Source organism: Chlamydotis macqueenii, chromosome 3, assembly GCF_036417535.1.
Source record: "Chlamydotis macqueenii isolate bChlMac1 chromosome 3, bChlMac1.mat, whole genome shotgun sequence".
NCBI lineage: Eukaryota > Metazoa > Chordata > Aves > Otidiformes > Otididae > Chlamydotis > Chlamydotis macqueenii.
Window position 1 is genome coordinate 60,887,831 of NC_141558.1, and position 10,871 is coordinate 60,898,701.

General features: G+C 40.2%; 1 protein-coding gene across 1 annotated transcript; it reads right to left on the reverse strand.

The window, feature by feature from the left end:
* Nucleotides 1–8,917: 8,917 nt before the first annotated feature.
* LOC104479083 (trace amine-associated receptor 1) lies at nucleotides 8,918–9,934 on the reverse strand. Its single transcript, XM_010119636.2, has one exon. It carries the CDS (start codon nucleotides 9,917–9,919, stop codon nucleotides 8,918–8,920), a length of 1,002 nt encoding a protein of 333 aa, XP_010117938.2. The 5' UTR covers nucleotides 9,920–9,934.
* Between the last annotated feature and the right edge of the window lie 937 nt (nucleotides 9,935–10,871).

Consider the following 10,871-nt stretch of genomic DNA (forward strand, 5'->3'; position numbering starts at 1 on the left):
TTGCCTGTAAATCAAAACCTTTAATTTAAATCTTGAATAATTTATTTTGGAAATACTGCTGCTGTTCTAGAGAATTGCAATTTGGATGTTTTATGTTATTGCTCACTTTCTTCACCTCCAGAACGTGCCTGCCTTCAGAACCATAGTTATATCCCTGACTTAATGATAAGTATTTGTTAAGTGCTCTGCAGTATTAAGATACAAAATAAAAATCAACACAGAGCTTGCAGAAATAAATCAATTTCTCAAAAAGTTGCTTTTGCCTGCGGACTCCACAAGGGGGTACAAAATCCTTTCTCACAGTTTAGGCTGTGACAGAAAAGATCAAAAGAAAAAAAAACATAATAGTGAATTTAACTATTCTGACCGCAAGCAGGCACTGCAGATAATACCTGCAAGTTGCTGAGTTGCAAATCTATTTTTATTCTCAATAAAGAATAAAATATTCTTAAAGAATAAAAATATAGCAATTGTTTGAATATAGATCACTGGCTTTGAAGACAGCTCTGAATGTTGCTGTTAGAGGGATTGCAAGAGGGAGGATGAGTGTGGATTACCTGGCTGAGATGCTCTTAAGCGTCTCTTGCTGTCCTGCATGTGCAAACTGGGATGTAGCAGAGAGGAAGAGGACCATGGGGGTGCTTTCAGACAGAGGTGCCCACCTGGATGTGGGAGCTTGATCTCCTTCTGGAATGCAGGATTGGAAATATATGCTCTGGGGGCAATGTTAGCTCTTGCTGGAATCATTCAGAGTAAAAAAGATAAAAGAAGTCCTAACCCTTCTGGCTGCTGCCCTGAGGAGAACACCACGATCTGGATTTGATAGAGACTAGAATCCAAACTAAAACACTTCACTGTGAGGTTTGGAAAAAGAGATGAATGGGTGAGCATGTGTTTCAGAAAAAATAAACCAAAACAAATTACTATAATTTTTGTTTGCTCTGTTGATTCATTTATCTTCATGTATAGGTGAGCTGTTTTGGTGACTCAAGGTAGATACAAGTTGTATCAAAAAAAAAGTCTTTAGAAGGAGAGGCTAAAGGTAAAGGTAAAGAAAAGATAGTCTGTTTTTTATCTATTTCAGTGGCCAATACATTCTATCTTTCACATTTGTTAATAATTACCATTTCTAATGAAACTTAGAAATGAAATATTTAATAACCTTGAAGAAGATTGCCATCTTGTAATTTAATGGGCTGAAACAGAACTTTGTGTCATGCTGACTGTATATGCAGCTTTCACATAACGTACAGAAAATCTTCCCCATACATTACAGAAAAAAATAAAAAGAAGTGTTAATTTAGGTCAATCTATCATTGTTATTGGACAATCTATTATTCAATGAAAAAAATAGGAAAGGTAGTATTTATTTTCTTACAAGAAAAGACAAAATTAATTCACTGTTAATGTGAATAAATTGAATGCTCTGAGGTCAGAGGTGGATGTTCAGACTTAGTGCGTTGAAGATGCATTACAAGTCCAAGGGTGAATGACTGCCATTCAGCAGAGACTGGATGTTTATTGAGTGCGATATACAGAATGTCATAAGAACAGAGCAGAAAATAAACATGGGGTTTAAAATGAATTAAGGGAAAAGTAAGAACATTTAAAGGAGTCTACCTTTTTGGCAGCTGCTTTAAAGACAAACAAGGAAAATTTCTAGTGGAAATAAAATGCAAATCTCTGGTATTATTTATAAAAGAATAATTTACAGGCTAAAAAAATAGTAAAATGTTGTTAATCTGTAGAGCAGACATGTTATCTTTGAAATCTGTCAGTATTTTTGAGACAGGCATATCTAGTAACTTTATTTTTGAGTAATCAAGTGAGAGATACGCAAGCTTCACACAGATGATCCTTTATTAAAAGAAGTTACTTAAACAGAAATCCATGCAGAAATCTGTGCAGACACCATTATATTCTATTTTTAAAAATAAATAAATGTGTGGATAGAAGCTACACTTCAAAAAGTATTACCTTCAGAAAGCAGTGTCCCGTGCGCCTCACCATTGGTCCTCCTTCAGCATGGGACAGAAGACATTGATGAGGGAACAGTCTGACACCTCACCTCTCAGAAATGAAATGTCTAAAACCTGCTAACAAATGTACAGGAATGGAAAACTTTGTAAAAGAAACTGTTTAACTGGGTTAAAGCAAGACTACAGAAAGAATCTTAGAAATTGTCTTTGAGAATTACTCATATGAGGCACTGCTGTATTGCAAAGGCAGCATGGAGGCAAAATTGTTGTAGTCATTATTTTCACTGGTAAAACAGTTTAGTTTTATTACAGCCTGTAAGTTTCCTTCATGTTGTATCTCATCATTTCCATGTTGTTCTTAATTATTATTTGGAGAGAACTATTTGGTTACTTATTACTAACCACTTTTATTCCTTTGGGTTGGCTTCAGTAAAGCAGAAATCACAGCAATACAGAGCAAAAGACAAGTTCACGTTTTCTCAAAGAATTGTTTTTTCCTGTTTGTAACTGAGAAAGTCCGAAGGGTATAGGATGCAGTCTACTTTCAGTCATCTCTCTTTAGCTGGCAGATACCTGTTAGTCAGTATGCTGAGAGTACTCAGCGTTTAAGGAGACTGACTTTTCCTATATCTGTGGGAAATAAGAAGTCCAGACCTCTAAGAGTGGGTTGTGGAGTTCCCACTGCCTAAGTTATCTGTGGACCTGATCTCTTAGGAAATGAATTTGTTTTGCAAAGGCTGTTGCATAGTCATCACAAAGAAACATTTTCAGTTACCCGTTCAGTTAGTTGGATTTAAAGTGGCAGCGTGAAAGTAAAAATATCTCATTAAAAAACCTACAAAGAAGGAAATACTCTAGGAATTAAATTTCATAGAATCACAAAATGGTTGAGGTTGGGAGGGTACACTCTGTCCCATCATCTAGATCATTAATGAAGATGTTAAACAAGATTGGACCCAGTATTGATCACTGGGGTACACCACTAGTTGCTGGCCTCCAACTATAGAATCATAGAATAGTTTGAGTTGGAAGGTCATCTAGTTCATTGCAAGAAGCAGGGACATCCCCAACTAGATCAGGCTGCTCAGAGCCCTGTCCAACTTGGCCTTGAATGTTTCCAGGGATGGACATCTGCCACCTCTCTGGGCAACCTGGTCCATTATTCCACCACCTGCATTGTAAAACATCTCATATCAAGTCTGAATCAACCTTCTTTCAGTTTAAAGCCATTGCGCCTTTTCTTATCGCAACAGGCCCTGCTAAGAGGTTTGTCCTCATGTTTTTTATAAGCCCCCTTCAGGTACTAGAAGGCTACAATAAGGTCTCCCCAGAGCCTTCTCTTCTCCAGGCTGAACAACCCCAACCCTCTTAGCCTGTCCTCATGGGAGATATGTTCCAGCCCTCTGATCATTTTTCTGTCCCTCCTCTGGACCCACTCCAACTGGTCCATGTCTTTTCTGTACTGAGGATGCAGTACTCCAAGTGAGGTCTCACCAGAGCAGAGCAGAGGGGCAGAATCATCTCCCTTAACCTGCTGGCCACACTTCTTTTGATGCAGCCCAGGATGCAGTTGGCTTTCTCTGCTGCAAGCGCACATTGCTGGCTCATGTCCAGCTTTTCATCCACCTGTACCCCGAAGTCCTTCTCCTCAGGGCTGCTCTCAATCCCTTCATCCCCTAGCCTGTATTGATGCCAGGGGTTGCCCTGACCTCAGTGAGGGACCTTGCACTTGGCCTTTTTGAACTTCATGAAGTTCTCACAGGCCCCACCTCTCCAGCCTATCAAGGTGCCAGTGGATGGCATCCCTCCCCTCCAGTGTGTTGACTGCACCACACAGCTTGAGGTGTGCTATGTGGTGAGAGTGCACTCTGTCACACTGTCCAAGTCATCAACAAAGATATTAAACAGAGCTAGTCCCAATATCAGCCCCTGAGGAACTCCACTTGTCACCAGTCTCCACTTGGACATTGAGTTGTTGACTGCAACTCTTTGAGTATGACCATCCAGCCAATTCCTTTTGCTTCAAGTTGTCCATCCATCAAATCCGTATCTTCCCAGTTTAGAGACAAGGATGTTGTGCACAACAGTGTCAAATGCTTTGCACAAGTCCAGGTAGACGATGTCAGTTGCTCTTCCCTTACCCACCAATGCTGTAGTGCCATCACAGAAGGCTACCAAGTTTGTCAGGCACAATTTGCCCTTAGTGAATCCATGTTGGCTGTCACCAGTCACCTCTTTATTTTCCATGTGCCTTAGCATAATTTCCAGGAGGATCTGCTCCATGATCTTGCCAGGCACAAAGGTGAGACTGACTGACCTGTAGTGGCAATGATCACCACCCTCTGGGCCTGGCCATTCAGCCAATTTTCAACCCACCTCACTGCCTGCTCATCCAGCCCCAGCTCATACTTCATTGCTTTGTCTGTGAAGATCTTACAGGAGACAGTGTCAAAAGCCCTGGGTATCGTCAGTTTTGTAGAAAGCATGAGAGAAAGGTGACATTGCAAACTGCACTCACTGATGGCAAAATGAACAGACCTAGGTTTACTGCTAAAACAGATTCTTTCATCATGCTGGAGTAATTGCTTTGCACAAGTTTTCAGAGAAGTTAAAACATATGAAATCACCCACTGGAGATGCATTTGTTTTGAAAAAGGTAGCCATCTGGGAAGTGTTTAATAAGGTTGCTAATTAAATGTGTTGATAAGTAATTTAACAATACCCTTTGCACTTCATTTACACGATGACACTTTGAGATTGCGGTCAGGTACATTCACCGGCTTCACCAGACCTAACTCATAATTTGATCAGACAACAGCACGAGGCATTTTTCTTCTGCTCTTCTAATTTATCAAAACCTTAGGCTCAAGTATAGACCCTATGGCCTCATTAACACGTATAATCTGTACATCCCCTTCACAATGAGAAATAGCTTTGCGCAGCCTGTGATTAGAGCTGATGAGAGAAAGTAACCAGGGACTTCATTAAGTTGCTCTGCCAGAGGAGGCACTCTGTACAAACAGAAGGTAAGGAGACTCTTTGGGAAAGTGCCACCTCTAGGTAATAGGACACCAGAGGAAAAAGTTATTTCTGAAACTTTCTGGGCTGGGTCATGCATGAAACTGACTTACACTTGTAGATTTTTAAGAACAAGGAGAAATGCCTCCTAGGTGTGGATGAAGGTCACCAGCAGTCTGTGTGTGGAAGCCCCTTGTTACTTCTGTGGAGAATAAATACTGGTGGCACGTTGGCTAGACTATCTTGCGGAGAATAAATACTGGTGGCATGTTGGCTAGACTAGCTTGCAGGAGAGTTGGTGGTCTATACACTGAAATTTCTTCTTCTACTATTTCCATTTACACTAAATAGACTGTGGTGATCTTGTGCAGCCATGATGTCAGGATGCCATGTCTACTGGCTTTGGCTGGGATAGAGTTAATTCTCATCCTAGTAGCTTGTGTAGTGCTGTGTTTCGAATTTGTGATGAAAACAGTGTAGGTAACTACCCCCTGGTTTAGCTACCTCTGTGCAGTGCTTACACAGCCTCAAGGCCTTCTCTGTTTCTCACACCACCCCACCAGCGAGTGGGCTGGGAGGAGCACAAGAAGTTGGAAAGGGAAGTACCTGGGACAGCTGGTCAACTGACCCCAGCTGACTGAAGGGATAGCCCATACCATATGACATCATGCTCAGCAATAAATCCTTGGGGGAAGAAGGAGGAAGGCGGACATTCAGAGTTATGGTGTTCATCTTCCAAGTAACCATTAGGCGTGACGGAGCCCTGCTTTCCTGGAAACGGCAGAAGGTCTGCCTGCTGATGGGAAGTAGTGAATTAATTCCTTATTTTGCTTTTCTTGCACACACAGCTTTTGCTTTACCTACTAAACTGTCTTTATCTTAACTCAAGAGTTTTCTCACTTTTACTTTTCTAATTGTCTTCTCCATCCCACTGGAGGGGGAGTGAGTGAGGGGCTGTGTGAGGCTGAGCTGCCTTCTGGGGTTAAACCATGACACCCTCCAAACTTCTGCACATCGTGCCTGGAATGGCTGAGATTCCCCTAATCCAAGGTCTCCCTTGTTTGCCTTCTCTGGTAGGCCATCTCCTCAGAATGACCTACTGACAATTTTTGACCTACTTCCTTCCTTATGAGCTCCAGGACAGGATGTCAGGAAACTGTGTGTGTTCCTCTGGAACTCCACAATCCACCATCTCACTGCACTCTCCCAGCTGCAGCTATTCAGACAAACTTTCAGTAGTAGCTCCATGGATCGCTGCCTAGATCCAAAGTCTCATTTCAGGTCTCTTACTAGTCAAGCAAGTTAGAGAAGACATCTAACTACTATTTCCAGAAAACTGGCCTTTAAAGCAAGCATTTCTGGAGTCCTAGAATCATCCCAAATTTTCCATACTGTGGGATTCACCGATGCTGAGTAATCCTCATCTTAGCTACCTAAAAATTATATCTAAAATCACCAAAAAATCTATTCTAGTGACTGGAAAATCCCTCTTTGTAGTAAGAGAAAGAGTATCTGCAGGGAAAATTCATCTTACTTAAAAATGGATAAACTGGTGAGATAAAACACCCTGTGAAGATCACCGTTTTTCTACAGTGACTATAAAAAGAGCTACCAATGACTAGAGCAGATGTGGTGCCTGAGTTTTAGATGTCTAAATTTATTTTAGTTGCCTATCAGCTTTCATGGGTGTGGGTCTGGTTTTTATGGTTTTAAGTAGATTAGCTTTGCACTGGGGTCTAGGTGCACGTTGCAGAGGCATGTGCTCTGTTTGAACTAGAGGCCATCCTGCAGGCAAGCTGGGATCATATTAATTCACAGACTTTTCCTGCAAACAGAAAAAAAAAAGCTAAAAAGATGCCAGAACACATTATGAAGAGAGGCTGACCAGTTTTGAACTCTGGTAAAGCTGAAGTTTTCTGGAGAAACAGCTGTTTCCAGATTTTCAGGGAGATAGATAGATAAACAGTGGATGAGAGGAAAGAAACATCTCCATTGACTTCCTGAAGGAACTATGTTATTATGTGCTGAATTTACCAAATATACTTTAAAAGCCTATGAGCAACATTCCTTATAGGGAAAGATCACTTTTCTTCAATTTATAACACCACCAGAAGAGAGGAGGTATCGCCTGGATGCATTTTTGAAACTGCTATTTCAAGAGAGATCAAGATGTTCAAGTGATCATGCAGCTCATTTGAGAAGGTAACACTAAGCATGAGAACATGAACTACATCAGGCCAATCTCACTAGGGATGAAGGAAGAAGAGAATTAACCATTTATTTATCAGAAAGATAGATTTTTTTTTATCTTAACTTACTTTATTTCTGTGAGATAAGGTATTAAAGTAGTCATATTGTCACTAACAAGGATTAGTACCCATGTGGTGTATATATCATTGTGTTTTTTTATGTCATTTTGGAGAGTGGAAACTTACAAGATGGCAATGAAACAGTGAAAGAGACAATCTCAGATCCTGATTTTGTTCTGCTGAAATGTAGCATCATTCAACTTTTATGGTCTACAACACAGAGAGCTTCAGTGCTGTACAGGGCACAGAAAAGAAAGACAGGATACACATACGATGTGCACTTATCCCAACAACATGAATGGAGGACATCATTTATGGCTGAGCATAGCTCTTACTTCAGTACAGAGTCATCAGTTTCTCTCCATAGTCTCTTCTCAGGTACTAATCCTTTTCTGTCCCTTCCCAGGACTAATCTATAGTCCAACCAGATGTCACAGGATCAGGCCAGAGATATTTTTTCTTTCTGTTTGGTCATATGTCAATTCTAGAAAAGCTAGGTCATAGATTTTAAAAATGACCTGTGGGTCTTCTTCAATTGGTGACTATGTGCTAGTTTTTTACTTACTCGCCTGTCCTTCATGTCCCAATCTGAGTGTCCTGAGAAGCTGCACACAGATGTAACCTTGACAGCCTGCTCACCCAGGCGCTGTCACGCCAAGCCAGTCCTGTAGCCCTTCTTCTGCCACTACTCCTGGTGCTTCTATGTTCACCCTGCCCCATGCACTCTCCATTCAGGCCAACCATAGCGTTTCTGTAACAGTTCTCTATATACTTTCCTCACCAGCTGTCACAGCATTGCCATCAGAAAAAATAACAATGTGTCCAAGCTAAAAAAAAAAAGTTATTTAAGATGCAAAAGGGTGAGTACTTTACATCGAAACATTCATTAGACAAGCATCATTTTCTGGCATTGTCAGGTTTCATGTTGCTTTTGACTATTGCTTTTCATTCTGTACATTGTATTTTTCCTTAACTTTGATCTCATTAAACATGCTTTTGATCTCATTAAGCAGCAAAGCCTTTAAGTGACAAACTCATAAGTGACAAGCACTAGTTGAAACAGAAACAGAAGGAACAGCATGACTTTTCTCTGTCCCATCTTCCCTCCATGGAGCATCCTGTTATGGCTATATATGGACCTGTTTTGACCTCTGTACATATACTGAAGGGGAGGGAGAAAAATTAAAAGCTTTGGGTTATTACTCAAAGATATCTAGAAATTCAAAAGGAAAGGATTTTCCGTTCTTTCTAGTGGACAAGAAATAAACACAAATATTGTAATATAAACACACCTTGTTAAAGAAATCAATCTGTTGCATCGGAATAATTTCTTAATGGTTAAGAGCAGGGATATAAACTACTTCAAGTTTTTTTTAAACTGAAGTCTTGCTCTCCTGTGCATTGCATATAAATAACTACAACCAGAAAAACACATACAAATCCCAGTCTGGAGTGAAAGAAGACATGAAGCGCAATAGTTTCCTTTCTGCTTGAACCAGATTTGGTAAATGAGTAAACAAAAAGGTGTTTCCTTCATTTTCAGCTCTTACATCCAGATGTTCAGCCTCCAGACAAAAATTCAAAGCCATGAATCCAACCATTTAAAGGATATTACTCTAAAAACAAATGAGTCCTGGAAGAGTCCTGTTGAAAAACTTTTCCAAACAGAATCATCTTTAATGCCCTGCGAAACCACATGTAAAAGAATGCATAAACAACTGGGTTAAATGTAGAATTTAAATAACCAAACCAAACCAAAGCATCAATGAGAACAGGAGGTACCACATAATTCATAAATGGATTGGTTACTGTAAAGAAGAAGAACGGACTCCAGCAAATGAGAAACACTCCTATTATTATGCCTAATGTCTTGGCAGCTTTCCTTTCTCTGCAGAATGAAATGTGGTGCTTCATTTCAAATTGCATCTTTTTTTGGCTAATTGCATCGATGGATCTTGCCTGCCTCTTGGCTATAAAGTATATTTTCCTGTAGATGTACAGCATAACAAATCCAGGGATGTAAAAAGACACTACAGAGGCCACAACACCTGAAGTTTCACTAAAAATGACAAAGCATCCTCCTGCGCAATGTACATGATTATAAATCTCTTCTGCACCTCGCAAGTTTAGGTCTAGAAAGATCATCCCAAAAGCAAAAGCAGCAGGGAGGATCCAACTTACAAATATCATGACCAGGATAACAACAGTATTTATCTTTGATTTGTATCTTAGAGGATCACACACAGCATAGTAACGGTCGATGGATATGAAGGAAAGATGGAAGATGGAAGCTGTGCTCAGCATAATGTCCGTGCTCGTGTGGATCTTGCAGAAGAGCTCCCCAAAATACCAGCAGTGCTCAACAGAGCGCACCATGCTGCAAGGCATGATGAGGAATCCCAGCAAAAAGTCTACTGTAGCCATAGAAAGTATCAGAAAATTGGTAGGTGTGTGGAGCTGCTTAAAATGTGATATTGAGATTATAACTGTCAAATTTCCAACCACTGTGGCCAGAATAATGCAAACCATGAAGATATACATGGAAACACGGATACTGCTTGACCAGTTGCTCCTTATGCAAGAGCCATTTATGGATTCACAGCACAGTTGCATCCTTACTGAGGTCTCAAGTCCACGTAGGTATGCAGCACAGGTACTGTTTTTCCTAATGCTGAGATACTTTTACAATTGTTTTTTTTCTTTTCTATTCAGGGAGAGCTGCAGGGAGGAAAAAAAAGGCCAATTGTAAACACAATTTATTTAGATGTGCACGAAATTCACATTTCATTATTTATAAAGGATTAAACTATTGTGTAATTATACTTTTGACAAAATTACACTTTTATCATTAAACTTCCCTTGAAATGGGAATCTAGTTTGATGAAATAAACTGTATAATGAGGTGTCCTCACACCAAAATAGCAGTGCCTCCCAGAGGCCTGCACTGGGCAATGCCTTGTATAGCACGCAGATGAGAAGTCCCTTTCATTATTTTCTGTTTAAACAGTTCTAGTTATCTTCATCAAAATTGGTTGGAGTCCTGTATCTCTCACTTTGCTCTTGAAAGTCAGTAATTTTAGATTCTGAAGCTCCCTAAACTTTTTTTTTTTTTTTGGTACATAAGTCTAAGATCTACAAGTCTAAAACATAAGGCTAAAGCTGAAGAGCCCATGCTCAGCCACTCCTCCAGCCCTGTCCTGGCAGTGATAACTGAACCTGCTGTGCAGCCTGGCAAAACCAAAGAGTTTCCACCAGCCCTCGGTTTTTAGGCAGATGGCACTGCCTGACCAGATCAAGTCTTACTGCAAAATTCTCGTAGGCTCTAGCTGCAAATAGAGATGTAAGGAAAAGATCTAAGAGGAGAAAAAAACTTTTCTGAACTTTTGCTGCCAAAATGTAATGGAAGAGCCTGACTAATCTGAAGCATGAGCTGCTGTATAAGCAAATATGTTTTCTATTGGGCTCTAGTTTATTGCAGTACTAGTAGTTTAGCATTGTTTTGTATATTTATTATGTTAATACTGTTGTCAGCCAAGACACAAACATGGAGAGAAACATTTTCTGA

What these genes read in the sequence shown, in the direction of transcription:
- LOC104479083 (XM_010119636.2), bottom strand. Translation starts at nt 9,919, where the DNA reads ATGCAACTGTGCTGTGAATCCATAAATGGCTCTTGCATAAGGAGCAAC.